Below are 19113 nucleotides of genomic sequence, written 5' to 3' on the forward strand. Positions count from 1 at the left end.
TCACATACATGCATTAGGAATTTGCTGTGGTGTGTGGGAACAGCATGCAACAAAAAATAACAACATTCAACAAGGCACTAAGAGGCATAGATCGAGTGGACAGCCAGAGACTTTTTTCCCAGGGCAGAAAATAGTAACACAAGGGGTAGGTATAATTTACAGGTGATTGGAGGAAAGTATAGATGGTATGTCAGAGGTATGCTCTTGACACAGAAAGTTCTGGGTGCATTGAACACCCTGCCAGGGGTGGGGGTAGAGGAAGATACATTAGGGACACTTAAGAAACTCTTTGAAAGGTACATCATGAAGCCACCATGGTTCAGGGTTGACCATGGATGTCGCGTCCAAGCTGTCTAGCTACGCAAGCCAGGGCAGTATAATATGGAGAGCAAGCTCCCCCATCTCCACACAGCTGATGAATACAAAGGAATGGCAGAGGCCGATACAGTTTGACACCAGCAGTGTTGCAGGAGTTGCCACTGTTGAACTCAACGTAGGACTGCCTAAGGATTCCAGCTCCAGATTTTCCCTCAGGGGTTTACTCCTGAAGCCTTCTCCATTAGTGGGTATAGCCCTAAGGCAGCGGAGGTCTGAGATCAGAATTTTCCTTCTCCTAGATGAGCTGACAACCACAGTTGACAAGCCCCATCTGCCTAAAGCAACTGGTTTTAAGGTGCCAGTAACCCACCTTTTTTCATTCTCCTGTCAGTAGAAACAGTTCCGCTGGGTTTAGTAGCTAAGCCACACATGATGGCCAGGAGCTGGACCTGGTTGTCAGAGGCTATTAGAGACGCACGCCATTGGGAGCATTTAATAGGTAGTGGGATCTAGTTCTGGGCCTGGAGCAAGTCACTGGGCAAAGAAATCTGGGCTCAGAGCCTTTCGCAGCAGTGGTGTCTGGGCCCTGGTGTGAGTTACAATTCACTGTTTAGACTATTTAAACACCGGCCCAGATTGGAGGCGAGAGCCAATTTCGCTTGCTCTCCGTGATGGTCACTCGTCTCTCCAGGGTGCTGGAGCCTTTTGCTGTTCTGTTATTTAGTAAATTTAAACACCGGCCCCGAGAGACTGAAAAGACAGGGTTTCCGTTGGGAAGAGAGCCAGTTTCACTCATTCTTCACAATGGTCATCTCCATGGCATGGAGGCTATGAAGACTGCCCCAGCTGCTGTTCTCCAGGCCCGGTAATATGATGAACTGATTAGTGAGGCTTTGGGCCTGCTCCAGGCTGCCCCGGGGTTCGGATCTGAGGACTCAGTTTTGGTTTGAATGCTGTTGTTAGCTTCAATTGTTTGCACGATTTGTATTTTTTTCCTCTCTAGTTCATCTAGTGTTCGTCTTTTTTTTTAATTGTGTTCTTTTCTGTTTCTTGCTTTGTGGCTAGCTGTGAGCAAGCAAGTCTCAAGGTTGAATAATTATACATTCTTTGACAATAAATGAATCTTGAATCTTTAACTGCCAAGGTGTAAGGCGGTTGATTATAAAATCTCTGGGAACCGCCAGAATCCTCAAAACGCTGGTTAAACTCTGGTTAGGCCACGTCTGGAGTGCATACGGTTCTGGTCACCTCACTGTAGATAGGATATTGAGGCTTTGGAGAGCATGCCCTCAAAACCAGGATGCTGCCTGGTATAGAGGGCAGGTGCTATCATAAGAGTTGGACAAACTTGGGTTGTTTTCCCTGGAATGGTGGAGGCTGACGATAGATCTGATCGACAAGATTATGAGAGGCATAGACAGAGTGGACAGAGAGTATTTGTTTACCAGGGTAGAATGATCTAATACCAGAGGGCATGCATTGAAGGTGAGAGGGGGTAGGTTCAAGGGGGATATGAGGGGTAAGTTTTTTTACTCAGAGAGCGGTGGATGCCTGGAATGTGCTGCCTGGTACGGTGATAGAGGCAAATACATTAGAGGCCTTTAAGAGATATTTAGATAGGAACATGGATGTGAGAAAGATGGAGGGATATGGAGGGATTAGTGTTCGGGTGTTTTTGATTTATTGTTTAGCTTGTTTGGAACAACATTTTGGGCTGAATGGCCTGTTCCTGTGTTCTGTGTTCTATCTTCTATGTTCTGTGTTCCCCTCCAAGGGAATTAGTGAAACGGATGGGATTTCAATCTGGTCATCATCGCAAATGACTGATCTACTTCTAAATCCCTCGTTATTAACTGAATTTAAATTCCACATCTTTCTCATTGGGATTTAATCTCTGAACTCGGAATTCCAGTTGCAGTCATTGTAGTGAGAAGGAAAATGCAATGCTAGCATTCTTTTCCAGAGGTTAAAATAGAAAAGCAAGCTTTATAAGGCATTGATCAGATCACACTTGGAATATTGTGAGCAGTTTTGGGCCCCTCGTCTAAAAAAGGGTGTGCTTCTGAGACTGTCTGGAGGACGTCTCCAAGAATGATCCTGGGAATGAAAGGGTTAATATACCAGGAGAGCTTGATGGCTTTGGGCCCGTATTCACTACTGTTTAGAAATACGAGGGGAGATCTCACTGAAGCTTATTGAATATTGAAAGGCCTAGATAGACTGAATGTGGGGAGGATGTTTCCTATGGTGGGGTAGTCTAGAACCAGAGGGCGTAGCCTCAGAGTAGAGGGGGTCATCCACTTAGAGATGTAGAGGAATTTACTTAGCCAGGGGATAGTGAATCTGGGGAATTCATTGCTACAGACAGCTGTGGAGGTCAAATCATTGGGTGTATTTAAAGTGGGGGGTTGATAAGTTCTTGATTAGTCAGGGAGTCATAGGTTACAGGGAAAAAAGCAGAAGAATGGGGTTGAGAGGGATAATAAATCAGCCATGATAGAATGGTGGAGCAGACTTGATGGGCTGAATGGCCTAATTCCACTCCTTTGTCTTATGGTCTTATCACATTGCAGTGAAGGGGCAAGCCATTAGAAAACTAACTACTGTAAAAATGTATTTGCTGGACATGCTCCATATCCCTCCATTCCCTGCCTGTTCATGTGGCTGTCTGCCTAAATGCCTTTCAAATGTTGCCATCATGTCACCATCCCTGAAAGCGGGTTCCACTCTGAGTAAAAAACCTTGCCCAACAATTCACCTTACATATTTCCCTTTGTCCCCCTAGTGTTTCATATTCCCACCTTGGGGGGAAAAAAAACGTTAACTTCTTAACATCTCCCAATGTAGGAATGTTTTTCCTTGCAAAACACGATCTTTCTTTCTCTGTAAACACGAGGAATTCTGCAGATGCTGGAAATTCAAGCAACACACATAAAAGTTGCTGGTGAACGAAGGGTCCTGACGAAGGGTCTCGGCCCGAAACGTCGACTGTACCTCTTCCTAGAGATGCTACCTGGCCTGCTGCGTTCACCAGCAATTTTGATGTGTGTTGCTTTCTTTCTCTGTATACCTTTACACTAACAGGGAAAATAATGCTAATTTACTGTATCAGAAGAACCTTCCAAAATTCTTCACAGGAATCATCAGGCAGCCTGCAAATTTGATGGCATGAACATTGAATACTCTAACTTCCGGTAATTTCTCTCCCCTCCCCCTTTCTTTCCGTTCCCCACTCTGGTTCCTTTCTCACCCCTTCTCTTCTCTTCACCTCCCTCTGGTTCCTTTCCTCCTTCCCATACTCCTACAGTCCACCCTCCTCCCCTATCAGATTCCTCCTTCTTCAGCCCTTTAGCTCTTCCACCTATCACCTCCTAGCTCCTTGCTTCGTCTGCTCTCCCCTTTGCACTACCTCCCTCCTCACCTGGTCTCACCTATCACCGGCCGGCTGGTACTCCTTCCTCTCCCCCCACTTTTGTATTCTGGCTTCTGCCCCTTCCCTTTCCAGTCCCGATGAAGGGTGTTGACATGAAGTGGTGACTGTTTATTCCTCTCCATAGATGCTGCCTGACCTGCTGAATTCCTCCAGCATTCTGTGTGTGTTACTCCACAGGAAGTGTAGTTTCAGGCTTCTAGCGAAGAGCAGTTAATTAAATTGTAAATTGCAACGAGGCAGTTCCAGTGTGTGACTGTGAATGAGATCCCAGCATGTGAAAGCCTAACACTCACTGCCTGAGGCGCTTTAATTGAGATCCAAAAGTAGAACAAAAAAGCCCTGACTCTGTTAATGCTCGAGGAATTGATGCTGTATTTTTGTGCGCCATGCTGTGAGGGTGATGCAAAAAAACGGCAGAGCTGGCAAGTGGGATCTGCACTGTAAATTCTGCAGGAGAGAAGGGCTTCAGAGGAGACAGGGAGCTGTATGAAGATTTTGCGAAGAATTTAAGGAAAGATATTCATCTAGACAAATTGTATAGGCAGACAAGGCAGGATCCCACTAATAAAGGGTGATGCCGGTGATGCATTAGACAGATCTATTATCATTGGGTGAGGCAGTGAATACAAGGACAGGGTAGTTATGAGAGAACTTGCACAGAACAATTTGACTACAGGAACAGGACATCTTTTAGTTGGTTTAAATTGGGAAGTTGGTAAATTGCACCCTGACCTGCTGAGATCCCTCAGCATTATGTGTGTGTTGCTCCAGATTTCCAGTACCTGCAGTCTTTTATGCCTCCATTAAATTGGTAAATTGGCCAATTATCTTTGAATCCTGCCGCCGTCTTTAAGAAGTTTTGTACGATTCCCACCCACTCCCACCCCTGTGACAATGTGTGTTTCCTTTGGGTTCTCCAGGTTCCTCCCACATGCCAAAAATGTACGGTAAAGGTTGTTGGCCTGCTATGTTGGCACTGGAAGTGTGGCAACATTTGTGGGCTACCCCCAGCGACATCCTCAGACTAACTCAAAACAATACATTTCCCTGTATGTTTTGATGTTTTCATGTATATGTGAAAAATGATGCTGATAACCAAAATATGGACAGTGAAAAATTTTGTTTTGCATGCCATCTGTACAGATCATTTTATGACTGGTGTTGGTAATGGTTTATTATTGTCACATGTACCAAGCTGGTCTTGCATACTGTTCATACAGATCAGATCTTTACAGTTTATTGAGGTAGGAGAAAGGCAAAACAATACAGAATAAAGTTCAACATCTACAGAGAAAGTGCACTGCAGGTAAACGGCGATGTACAAGATCGTACTGAGGTGAGGGCAAGAGTCCATCTTACCGTCCAAAAGGTCTGTTCAAGAGCCTGATAACAGTGGGATAGAAACTGTTCTTGAGCTTGGTGGTACGTGCTTTCAGGCTTTTGTATCTTCTCTCAGATAGGAGAGGGGAGAAGAGAGAATGTCAGGGGTGGGGTCTTTGATAATGCCGGCTGCTTTACTGAGACAGTGAGAAGTGTAGACAGAGTCCATGGAGGGGAGGCTGGTGCATTGAGGTATTACAAGGGAAAAACAATAACAGATTGCAGAATGAAGTGTTACACTCCCAGAGAAAGTGCAGCATGTACGGACAATAAGTTGCAAGGGTCACATTGGGGTAGGTTGTGAGATCAGGAAACTATCTCATTGTTCTGGAGGACCATGTTTAATTGGATTATTTTTTCAAAAGGTAAAAGTGAAAAGCTTTGTTTTTTTCATTCATTGAGATACAGCGTGGAGTAGGCCTTTGAGCCACGCTGCCAGCAATCCGCAATTTAGACAATTTACAATGACCAAGTAACCAACCAAGCAGTGTGTCTTTGGAACGTGGAGGAAACTGGAGCACCCGGAGGAAACCCATGCGGTCACGGGGAGAATGGACAAACTCCTTAAAGGCTGTGTTGCATGCCATCCAGACAGGTCATTCCATACCTGAGTACACCGAGGTAGGACAAGGGAATACAGAACATCAGGTTACATGTGCAGAGAAAATGCAGTGCAGGAAGGCAATAAGGAGCAAGGACCTGTGATATTAAGATGTTATTGCAGCGGTGATGTTGCACCTTGCATTCTGGGTGAAGTTTTGGTCTCCTTGTTTGAGGATGGATCTTCTTGCCATGTCAGATATGGAGTCATTTGACAGGGAAACAGGATCTTTGGGCCAGCTCATCCCTCCCACGCCAGATGTTCTTTTCTCTCCCCTCAAAGTAAACTACAGTAAATTTATTATCAAAATACAGAAATGTCACTATGTGTAATAATCTTTCAAGAATCGCTAGATTCTAGAATGGTTCCAGAAGACTGGGAAATCGTAAATGTCACTCCAACCTTCAAGAAGGGAGGAAGTCAGAATAAAGGAAACTATGGGCCAGTTAGTCTGACCTCAGTGTTTGGGAAGATGTTGGAGTCGATTATTAAGGATGAGGTCTCAGGATATTTGGTGGCGCATGATAAAATATGCTGCAGTCAGCTTGATTTCCTCAAGGAAAAGTCTTGCCTGAGATATCTGTTGGAACTTTTTGAAGAAGTAATGAGGTGGATAGACAAAGGAGAATCAGTTGATGCTGTGTACTTGGATTTCAGAAGGTCTTTGAATTGGGAGATTTTGTGCATGATTCCCTAAAGGTTGAGTCTAGGGTGAGAAAGGCAAATGTGATTTAAGCATTCATTTCAAAAGTATAGAATATAAATGTAAGGATGTAATGTTGAGACTTTGTAGTCATAGTCGTAGTCATAGTCATACCTTATTGATCCCGGGGGAAATTGGTTTTCGTTACAGTTGCACCATAAATAATAAATAGTAATAAAACCATAAATAGTTAAATAGTAATATGTAAATTATGCCAGGAAATAAGTCCAGGACCAGCCTATTGGTTCAGGGTGTCTGACCCTCCAAGGGAGGAGTTGTAAAGTTTCATGGCCACAGGCAGGAATGACCTCCTATGACACTCTGTGTTGCATCTCAGTGGAATGAGTCTCTGGCTGAATGTACTCCTGTGCCCACCCAGTCCATTATGTAGTGGATGGGAGACATTGTCCAAGATGGCATGCAACTTGGACAGCATCCTCTTTTCAGACACCGCCGTCAGAGAGTCCAGTTCCATCCCCACAACATCACTGGCCTTATGAATGAGTTTGTTGATTCTGTTGGTGTCTGCTACCCTCAGCCTGCTGCCCCAGCACACAACAGCAAACATGATAGCACTGGCCACCACAGACTCGTAGAACATCCTCAGCATCATCCGGCAGATGTTAAAGGACCTCAGTCTCCTCAGGAAATAGAGACGGCTCTGACCCTTCTTGTAGACAGCCTCAGTGTTCTTTGACCAGTCCAGTTTATTGTCAATTCGAATCCCCAGTATTTGTAATCCTCCACCATGTCCACACTGACCCCCTGGATGGAAACAGGTGTCACCAGTACCTTAGCTCTCCTCAGGTCTACCACCAGCTCCTTAGTCTTTTTCACATTAAGCTGCAGATAATTCTGCTCACACCATGTGACAAAGCTTCCTACCGTAGTCCTGTACTCAGCCTCATCTCCCTTGCTGATGCATCCAACTATGGCAGGTGTTATAAAGCACTGGTGAGGCCTCACTTGGTGTATTGTGAACAGTTTTGGGCCCCTTATCTTAGAAAGGATGTGCTGAAACTGGAGAGGGTTCAAAGGAGGTTCATGAAAGTGATTCCAGGATTGAATGGCTTGTCATATGAAGAAAGTCTGAGGGCTCCAGGCCTATATTCATGGAATTCAGAAAAATAAGGGGTGACTTCATTGAAACATATCATATGGTGAAAGACCTTGATAGAGTGGATGTGGAGAAGATGTTCCTTATGGTGGGAGACTATGACCAGAGGACACAGACTCAGAATAGTGGGGCGTCCTTTTAGAATGGAATTGAGGAGGAATTTCTTTAGACAAAGAGTGGTGAATCTGGGGAATTCTTTGCCACAGGCACCTGTGGAGGCCAAGTCATTGGGTATATTTAAGGCAGAGGTTGATAGATTCTTGATTAGTCAGGGCATGAAAGGATACGGGGAGAGGCAGGAGATTGGGGCTGAGAGAAATAGATCAGCCATGATGAAATGGTGGAGCAGACTCGATGGGCCAAATGGCCTCATCCTGCTTCTGTATTTTATGGTCTCTTATATAGCCCTGAGATTAATTTTTTTTGCAGGCAGTCACAGTAGAACAAAAAAATAAAATAATCAATTAAAAACTACACACAAAGACTGACAAACAATCAATGTGCAAACAAGATAAACTACAAATGCTGGATCAAGAGCTTGACTAATGATGGAAAGTTCAAAAAGTAAATTTATTATCAAAGTACATATATGTCACTGTATACAACCCTGAGATTCATTTTCTTGTGGGCATGCATGGTAGATGCAAGGAAACAACATAGAATCAATGAAAAACCGCACACGTCAAGATGGACAAACAACCCATGTGCAAAAAAACAACAAACTGTGCAAATATGAGAAAAAGCAATAATAATGATGTTGTTGTTCGTCCATCGTACGTCGATGAGAACCTCGACACCATTATTGATGGTGTCGAGACGAGCGTGTGACTTGGATTTAACTGAGGGAGAGTTGCGCAGCGTCAGCCTCACTCTCTCTTCTCAATTCCCATCTGGATCCAGTGGCAAGACAGAGTCGAGACGGCTGGAGATGGGACTAGGCGCAGTGGATGACCAGGACGTCTTCTGTGTCTTGTCCTGCTCTACACGTTCCACGACGCTTGCAGAGACCGCCTTCTTGACCGTTGGACCTTCCATTGGTCTCGTCCGCTCAATCCGCCGGAGTCTGTCTTCACATGCTGGGATAGACAACTCCCTATCTCACCGAGGGTTTGAGACCCGTCGGCTACCCTCACCTGGTTTAGCCGGCTTGTTGAAGCTGTTGCCCGGGGTGTGGTCGCTGTCGCATGCAAACAGCTACGGGGAGCCACAGGTGAGAGCTGAGTGCCAGGTGGGGACCAAAGGTGGACTAACCGCCTTGAAAAGGATGCGACATGTTAGCCCACCAGAGGTGCTACCCCTCCCTTACACCCCATAATAATAATAATGATAATAAATAAATAAACAGTAAATATTGAGAACATGAGATGACGAGCCCTTGAAAGTGAGTTGATAGGTTGTGGGAACAGTTCAGTGATGGGGTGAGTGAAGTTATCCCCTCTGGTGCAAGAGCCTGATGGTTGAGGGATAATAACTGTTACTGAATCTGGTGATGTGGGTCCTAAGGCTCCTGCACCACTTTCTTGATTTCAGCAGTGAGACGAGAAGAGAGAGATGCTGCTCTCCTGTGGCAGTTCTCCATGTAGATGTGCTCAATGGTGGGGTGGGGAGAGCCTTTTCCTGTGATGGGCTGCTTTTTGTAGGCTTTTCTGTGCCTGTGCAGTGCTGTTTCCAGTCCCCATCTATGCATGCTCTCCCATGGGGCAGAAGATACAAATCCTGAAGGCACATGCCACCAGTACACATGATAATAATAAACCAATTTAACTAAGGTTGCTTCAGGAGTCCTCTCAAGATAGTTGATCATTTGTCCCACGTATGTCAATCCTTTGGAAAATGGTGATGCTGGGGGCGAACAGTTTCCCACCAGGAGTTAACAGTCAGAGGACAGTACTCACTGTGATCATGGGAAAACACAAAGAGGAACTGGTTGACGAGCATTGTGGCAACATTGCTGTACGCCCCACTATGTTCTCCAGCGCCGTGTAGTATCATCACCAGAGCCCTGCAAGAACGAGGTGGGGAGGATTTACCAGTAGAATAATAAAGATTAGCTTTATTTGTTATATGCGCTTTGAAACACCGAAACCAGCAGTGAAATATTCCATTTGCATTGCAGACCAGTGCAGTCTGAGGATGTGCTGGGGGCAGCCCACAAGTGTTGCCGTACTTCTGGCGCGCAGCTAGCATGCCCACAACTCATTAGTCCTAACCCGTATGTGTTTGGAATGTGGGAGGAAACCCACGCAGTCACAGGGAGAACGTACAAACTCCTCACAGAGAACGGTGGGTTCTGCTATAAGACTATTGAACCGCTCCCTAGAATGATCAGATAGACTCTTGACCTCACAATCTACCTTGTGGCCTTGCACCTTACTGTTTGCACTGCCCTTTCTCTGTGACTGCAAACAATGTATTCTGCAATCTGTTATTGATTTTCCCTTGTACTACCTCAGTATTCAGAGAGTACAGCCTCAGAACACAGGGACGTCCTTTCAGAATGGATAAGAGGAGAGATTTCTTTAACCAGAGAGTGGTGAATTTATTATCGCAGGGGTCTGTGAAGGCCAAATCTTTATGCATATTTAAGGCAGAGGTTGATAGGTTCTTGGTTAGTCAGAGGCTGAGTACAGGGCTACGGTAGGAAACTTTGTCACATGGTGTGAGCAGAATTATCTGCAGCTTAATGTGAAAAAGACTAAGGAGCTGGTGGTAGACCTGAGGAGAGCTAAGGTACCGGTGACCCCTGTTTCCATCCAGGGGGTCAGTGTGGACATGGAGGATTACAAATACCTGGAGATACGAATTGACAATAAACTGGATTGGTCAAAGAACACTGAGGATGTCTACAAGAAGGGTCAGAGCTGTCTCTATTTCCTGAGGAGACTGAGATCCTTTAACATCTGCCGGACGATGCTGAGGATGTTCTACGAGTCTGTGGTGGCCAGTGCTATCATGTTTGCTGTTGTGTGCTGGGGCAGCAGGCTGAGGGTAGCAGACACCAACAGAATCAACAAACTCATTCGTAAGGCCAGTAATGTTGTGGGGATGAAACTGGACTCTCTGATGGTGGTGTCTGAAAAGAGGACGCTGTCCAAGTTGCATGCCATCTTGGACAATGTCTCCCATCCACTACATAATGTGCTGGTTGGGCACTGGAGTACATTCAGCCAGAGACTCATTCCATCGAGATGCAGCACAGAGCGTCATAGGAAGTCATTCCTGCCTGTGGCCATCAAACTTTACAACTCCTCCCTTGGAGGGTCAGACATCCTGAGCCAATAGGCTGGTCCTGGACTTATTTCCTGGCATAATTTACATATTATTATTTAACTATTTATGGTTTTATTACTATTTATTATTTATGGTGCAACTGTAACGAAAACCAATTTCCCCCGGGATCAATAAAGTATGACTATGTAGGGATTTGGTGAGAAGGCAGGAGATTGATTGAGAAGGAAATGGATCATCCATGATGAAATGGTAGAGCAGACTCGATAGTCCGAATAACCTAATTCTGCTCCTATACCTTATAAGTCTTCTGATGTGATGAAACAATCTGTACAGATGGCACACAGAACAAAGTTTCTGAGTTTATTGCTGTCCATATACCAAAGTAAGCACACTTAACGATTACCAGTCATCATGAAGTCATGAAAAATTGTTTCCAGCAGCATCACACATGCATAGGTTCAAACAGCACACAGAATATTAATTACACATCAGGCTTGATGAAAAAGGACTGGGACAAACAAAACATTGCTGCAAAAATGAAACATCATCAGAATCTACTTGAGCTATAGGGAAAGGCTAAATAGATTAGAGGTTTATTTTTTGGAGCGTAGAAGAACAAGGGGAGATTTAATAGAAGTTTATAAAATTATGAGGGGTATATAGATAGGGTATGGCTGGCAGTGTGGAGATAAGTCTTGACCAATGGAGGTGTAAGGCATTCCACTAGTCTGCAGGTCACCCTTGGGGAAGGTGTAGCACCTGCTTTGCCCCCTGATCAGGGTCACGTGAAGCCATGGGAGCGAGTGGTGGATGGTCGTATGAGCAGCCGGTGCAGATCACACGTCCTGGTTATGCGACCACTGACGCCAGGCAGACGATCTCTGAGGAGCACTGAAAATGGCCGTGGTCACCCATCTTGTAAATTTCCTGCCTGGAAGAAGGCGATGACAAACCACCTCAGTAGAAACATTTGCCAAGAACAATCATGGTTGTGGATGGAACGTGATTGCCAATGTCGTACGACATGGCACATAATGATGATGATGATGAGATAGGGTAAATGCAAGCAGGTTTTTTTCTACTGAGATTGGGTAAGACTAGAGCTAGAGGTCATAGGTTAGGGGTGAGAGGTGAAATATTTAAGGGAAACTTGAAGGGGACGCCTTCACTCAGAGGGTGGTGTGAGCATGGAATGAAGTGCCAGCAGACATGCCCTCTTCTCCTTGCTATCATCAGAAGCCTGAAGAGAAACACTCAACATTTTTGTGGACAGCTTCTTCCCACCGCCATCAAATTTCTGAATGGACATCGAACCACTTTTTTCCTTGTCTTTTTGCACTTTTATTTAATTTAACTTTTAGACATATATACTTACCATAATTTATAGTTTTTATCATTATGTATTGCACTGTACTGCTTGCATAAACCGACAAATTTCTCCACATGTTCCAGTGATAGTAAGCTTGATTCTGATTCTGATAACGATAACGTAATCATTGAAAGACCACACCAGCTTGGGCGATCACCTGTGTGCAAAAGACAGGAAACTGTGCAAACACAAAGAAATATAGAATTAAATAAACAGGCAATAAATAATATTGAGAACGTGGGAGTCCTTGGAAGTGAGTCCGTGGGATGGGGAGTCAGTTCAGTGTTGAGTTTTGCAGATGTATAAAACTTTGGTCAGTATGCATTTGGTCTACTCTGTGCAGCTCTGGTCATTCTATTACAGGAAGGATGTGGGGGATGAAGAAATTCACTAGGATATTGCCTGGATTAGACATTATTAGCTGCAGTGAGAGATTGGGCAATCTTTCGATTGTTTTTTTTCCGGAGCATCAAAGGCTGCGAGAAAACTTGATAGAAGTTTATAAACATTTTGAGAGGTCTGGAGAGGATGGAAAGGTCATTTAGTAGAGGGCAATCCTTTAGGGTGACAGGGGGAGTGTTTAAGGCAGATGAGTGAAGCAAAATGTTTTACATGGAGAGTGGTAGGCACTTGGAGATAAAAATAAAAGATCAGCTTTATTTGTCACAGGTACATCAAAAAAAGCAGTGAAATGGGTCATTTGTGTCAACTCAAACCAGCGAGCATGGTGCTGAGCAGCCTGTAGGTGTGGCTGCACTTCCTGTGGCAATGCAGCATGCCCAGAACTCACTAACCCTAATCCACACGTCTTTAGAATGTGGGAGGAAAGTGGAGTGTTGGGAGCAGGAGTTCACAACTTTTTCATGCCATGGAGCCTTACCATCAACTGAGGGGTCCACGGACCCCAGGTTGGGAACCCTTGGAGGAATCCCCTGTGGCCACAGGGAGAATGTACAATTCCTTACAGACAGCGGCAGAAATCGAACCCTGATCTTACAGCTGGCGCTGTAAAGCATTGCGCAGACCGCTTCACTACTGATGGAAGCAGATATGACAGGACGCACCTAGACAGGCAGGGAATGGAGGGAATGGACCATGTGCAGTCAGATGCGACTAGTTGGAATTGGCACTATGGTCAGCACAGACGTTTTTCTTTGCTGTACTGTTCCAAAGCTATAAACAATCTGCTGAAAGGACTTAGTGGTTGTTGTACTGCATTCCGAACAATCCTGAGACTATATGCTGGTCTAGATTTAGAACAATAGAATATAGCACAGTACAGGCTCTTTGGCCCATGCTGTTGTGCTGCCCATTTAACCCACTCCAAAATCAATCTAACCCTTCTCTTCTACACAGCCCTCTGGTTTTCTATTGTCCATGTGTCTATCTAAGAGTTTCTTAAATGTCCCTAATGTATCTGCCTCTACCACCACCCCTGGCAGGGTGTTCCATTCTTCGTGCAATAAATGTACCTCTGAAATTCCCCCCCCCCTTTACTTTCCTCCAATCACCTGATTATGCCCTCTTGTTTCAGCTGATTGTGCCTGGGAAAAAGTCCCTGGCTGTCCACTCTATCAATGGCTCTTATCATCTCATACACCTTGGTTCTAGGGAATGAGACTGAATGAGAGGAAGGACGATGCCAGAGTATTGGGGAGCTGCTAATGGTGTTTGCAAAGGTGGGGATCAGGTAAATTACTCAAGCCTCTCTAAGTAGCTGTTATGTCCAGACAGATAGAATCAGAATCAGGTTTAATATCACCGGCATATCAAAAGTTCAACAAAAATTCATAAGTACATTTATTATTGAAGTATATACCACCTTGAGATTTGTCTTCTCACAGGCATCCACAAAACAAAGAAACACATTGAAACCCACAAAATAAACCCTCAAAACAAAGACCACGAAACACCCGACGTGCAAAAACAAGAGCAAATCGTGCAAACAATAAAAAAAAACTACAGAACATGAACCACTGGGTCCCTGAAAGTGAGTCCACAGCCACAGAGCCGGTTCAGTGTGCAGCCGGTCCAGGAGCCTGATGGCTACAGGCCACAGCCACAAAACTGTGAAATTTGTTGCTTAGCGGCAGCAGTACATTGTAGTGCACATTACTAAAAAATATAAATTACAATAGGAAAAAATATATAGTATATTAAATAAGTAGTGGAAAAAGAGAGCAAAAAGAGAAAAGAAATAGTGAACACAAGGAATTCTGCAGACGCTGGAATTTCAAGCAACGCACATGAAAGTTGGTGGTGAACGCAGCAGGCCAGGCAGCATCTATAGGAAGAGGTACAGTCGACGTTTCGGGCCGAGACCCTTCGTCAGGACTAACTGAAAGAAGAGATAGTAAGAGATTTGAAAGTGGGATGGGGATCCGAAATGATAGGAGAAGACAGGAAGGGAAAAACTGTCCAGCTCTTGGCTCCATCCCTCCCCCTCCTGTCTTCTCCTATCATTTTGGATCTCCCCCTCCTCCTCCAACTTTCAAATATCTTACTAGCTCTTCTTTCAGTTAGTCCTGACGAAGGGTCTCGGCCCGAAACGTCGACTGTACCTCTTCCTATTGATGCTGCCTGGCCTGCTGCGTTCACCAGCAACCTTTATGTGTGTTGAAAGAAATAGTGAGGTAGTTTGCAAGAGTTTGTTGTCCATTCAGATGGTGGGGGGGGAAGAAGCAGTTGTTAGAACATTGAGTGTGGGTCTTCAGGCTCCTGTACGTCCTCCCTGACGGTAGCAATGAGAAGAGGGCACGTCCTGGTGATGGGGGCCCTTAATGATGGGTGCCACTTCTTTGAGACATCACATTTTGAACATGTCCTCCATGCTGGGGAGGCTGGAGCCCATGATGCAACTGATTGCATTTACAACTTCCTACAGCATGTTCTGATCCTGTGCGGTGGTCCCTCCACACTAGCTGGTGATTGACCAGTTAGGATGCTGTCACATTTTAATGGGATGGGACAAGCCTTCATTTAGAAAGGCAGAGATTGAACAGGGACATGCAGTGTGGATTTGACACTCTGATTAACTGAATGATGTTCTGTTCGGAGGTAACAAAAATGATCAAGCAGCGCAGAGCTGGTGTGAGCTGATTAACAGCCTTCTCTCACCTCGCTAATGTAGCCCTGTGTGCTCTTGTACTTCAGGGAGGATTGATTGCTATCTATGCCATGCACGACAGACCAGAAGACATCGCCGGGGCGATCTTCATTTCACCTTTGGTTACCCTGAATCCTGAGTCAGCACGACCCTGGAAGGTAATAGTCAGCTGACTCATTGAGCACGCAGAAAATAAAGCAGGGTAAAAGGCCCTTCGGCCCAACAAGCCCGTACTACACAAATTACACCACCTACTAACCCCTACGGTGTTTGGAATGTCCAAGGACGTGCAGGGGGCAGTGTGCAATGTCGCCATGCCTCCGGTGCCAACATAGCATGCCCACAGCTCACTCATCTTAACCCATACGTCTTCGGAATGTGGGAGGAAAACCGGAATACGCGGAAGAGACCCCCGCAGTCATGGAGAGGACGTGCCAACCCCTTACAGACAGCGGCTGGAATTGAACCGGGCGGCTGGTGCCGTAATAGTGTTTCGCTAGCGACACTGCCAAATCTTGAGTTCAGTCAGTCCACGCATCTCACCTATTCCAACTCCCAGCTTACGTTCAAGCTCTAAGTTCAAGTTTATTGTCATGGGAATAGATACACAGGGTATCCCATGAAAATTAAGTTAACAAATTTCACGACATGTGCCGGTGATAATAAACCTGATTCTGATTCTTTCTGCAGAACAGTACATTACAAACAATATAAGTTAACATCAAATGAAATTAACATCGAATTTGTGTTACTTACATAACAAACTAAGTACAATACTAGTGTAAGATGAGAGAGGGGAAAAGAAATCTATTCCGAGATAGTGTTACAGTTTTTGTTCAAGAACCTCATGGTAGTGGGGCTGAGGTGTGGGTCTTCAGGCTCTTGTAGCTCCTGCCTGATGGTAGCAGCATGAAAACTGCATGGCCCGAATGTTGGGGCTCTTTAGTGCTGGATGTCACCTTCCTGAGACACCAGCTCACGTACGTGTTCCTCGACGCTGGGGAGAGCTGGACCCCGATGAAACTAGCTGAGTCCATGTTACTGCTGGGATTCCATTCCACTGGGCCCACAGGAAGCAGGCTCCTTATGCAGCCTTCTTGCACAACCCCGTCAGCATGTTCCACACACCCACCATGCTCTCTGCAACAAGTCCCACCTCTGACAACCCCCATAAAATATCTTCCTCACTCTAAACAGATTCCTCTGGTTTTTGCCATTACTGGGTAAAGAGTGCCGGCTGTCCTTGCTGTCTATGACTCTCATAATCTTTTACACCTCTATCAAGTCATCTCATCCTCAGTTCCAAAGAATAAAGCCCCAGCTCACTCAACATACCTTTATAAGACATGCTCTCTCATCTAGACACCATCCTAGTAAATCTCCTCTGTATCCTCTCCAAAGCTTCCATATCCTTCCAATAATGGGGTGATCAGAGTGAACACAATATTCCAAGCATGGCTGAAACAAGAGTTTTATAGAGCTGCAACGTTACCTCACGGCTCTTGAACTCACGTCACTTTATGTTTTGATATACCTGCAACAAATAAACTTGAATCTTGATCTTGAAATCTTGGTCGATCCCCTGACTAATGAAGAACACATTATGCACCTTCATAACCACCCGATCAACTGGTGTGGCAACTTTGAGGGATCTATGGTCTTAGACCCCAAATCCCTCTGTTCCTCCACACTCCTAAGTATAACCTAATGGGAGAACCATTTCTGGAAAGGAATGACATTACAAGTTTCACACATTCTGTCCCTTTGAAAAAACACACATCCCACAATGTTTACATTGGAAATTGTAGTGAGCAATCCAGCTGGAAGATTACTAACACATTCCTGCAGATGAGGAAAAATAACAGTCGCTCATTTTCAGTTTGCAATTTTAACATGTGTGCGCTTTTCCTTGAGAACTAGTTCTTTATTTTTAGGAGTGAGAATTGTTTTTGCTTTTTTCTTTTTGATAGCCACTTTCTCACTTTCCTCCACTCTTGGGAATATGTCAGGCTACTTCTAAGTTCGATAGATACTTTATTGAACCCAAAGGAAATTTCAGTGTCACAGTAGCATTACAAATATACAGGTATAAATATTAAACGAGAAGTAGAAAGAATAAAAAATAAGTTACCACAAACAGTCGAACAGGAGGGGGTTACCACTTCCCCAGCTGTAGGTTGACTCATTATAGAGCCTAATGACTGAAGGTAAGAATGACTTCATGTAGCGCTCTTTGGAGCAGCGCAGTTGTCTTAGCCTATTACTAAAAGTGCTCCTCTGTTCAGCCAAGGTGGCACGCAGAGAGTGAGAAACATTGTCCAGAATTGCCAGGATTTTCCGTTCGACCACAGCCTCCAGTGTGTCCAGTTTGACTCCTATAACAGAGCCAGCCTTTCTAATCAGTTTATTGAGCCTGTTGGCATCAACTGTGTTGATAACATTGCCCCGGCACACCACTGCTTAGAAGGTTGTACTGATGACAACAGAGTGGTAGGGCATGTGAAGGAGATGCCTACTTACTCCAAAGGACCTCAGTCTCCTCAGGAAGTAGAGGCAACTCTGGCCTTTTTTGTACACAGCCTCTGTGTTGGTGCTCCACTCGTCCGCCATCCAGGTTCATAGGTTAAGGGTTAAAGGTGAAATATTTAAGGAGAACCTGAGGGGGTACTTCTTCACTCAGAGGTGGTGTGAGGGTGTGGAATGAGCTACCAGCGGAAGTGATAAATACAGATTCAACTGCAACATTTAAGAGAAGTTTGGATAAGTACATGGATGGGAAGGGTATGGAGAGCTATGGTGCAGGTGCAGGTCAATGAGACCAGGCACAATAAAAACTAGATGGGCCAAAGGGCCTGTTTCTGTATTGTAGCACTCCATGACTTTCTATATCAAAACTTCCAAATGGATCTTGCCACAGTCCATAGAGTACAACACTTCCTAGCTAAGATTCTGATCCCCTGAGCCACAGCTGTTATGTTACTGCCAAAGCTGTTTGAGGAATTTAAAGAGTGAATATTATGGTAGTTGCCAAAGAATTTTCATCCCAATTGATTATGTTTCGTCTGAATAATAATCAATCACATCCGAGTTCCAATCTAAACTTTGTGTCAGTTCTAACGTTAATAGACATACACTTTAGAACAATAGAACATAGAACACTACAGCACAGTACAGGCAATTTGGCCCATAATATTGTGCTCATCTTTTCATCTACTCTAAATTCAATCTACCTGTTCCTTTCCACTGAGCACTCCATTTTGCTATCATCCTTGAGCCTATCTAAGAATCTTTTCAATGTTCCTAATGTATCTGCCTGTACCACCACCCCTGGCAGTGTATTCCACACATCCACCACTTTTTATGTAAAAAAAATAACCTCTGACATCCCCACCTATACTTTCCTGCAATCACTGTAAAATTATGCCCTCTTGTATTAGCTATTTCAACCCTGGGAAAATGTCTCTGGCTTTCCACTGGTCATCTTTTATACCTCTATCACATCAGCTGTAATCTTTCTCATCTCCAAAGAGAAAGGCCCTTTCTTGCTCAAACAATCCTCATAATCTATGCCCTCTAACCCATGAAGCCCCCTGGGAAACCTCCTCTGCACCCTCTCTAAATCTTCCACATCTTTCCTATAATGAGACGACCAGAAATGAACACAATATTCCAAGTATTGGCTAACCAGAGTTTCATGGAGCGGTAACATTACCTCGTTCAAAGTTCAAAGTAAATTTATTGCCAAACTTACCAAGCTTTTCTTGCGGGCACACTCAGTAAATCCAAGAACCATAACAGAATCAATTGAGGGACAGTACCCAACAGGACGGACATGCAACTACTATGCAAAAGCCA

At 44.7% G+C, this 19113-nt stretch overlaps 1 protein-coding gene across 2 annotated transcripts in view; it reads left to right on the forward strand.

Annotated features, from left to right (window-relative positions):
* mgll (monoglyceride lipase) overlaps positions 1-19113 on the forward strand; it is a 120785-nt gene that overhangs the window by 74676 nt on the left and 26996 nt on the right. For both annotated transcript variants that reach the window (XM_063068240.1, XM_063068241.1), the window contains one exon: positions 15306-15416. In XM_063068240.1, coding sequence (XP_062924310.1) covers positions 15306-15416 — 111 coding nt within the window. The remainder of the gene's footprint in view (positions 1-15305; positions 15417-19113) is intronic.

The sequence above is a fragment of the Mobula hypostoma genome, chromosome 15 (assembly GCF_963921235.1).
Source record: "Mobula hypostoma chromosome 15, sMobHyp1.1, whole genome shotgun sequence".
Classification (NCBI taxonomy): domain Eukaryota; kingdom Metazoa; phylum Chordata; class Chondrichthyes; order Myliobatiformes; family Myliobatidae; genus Mobula; species Mobula hypostoma.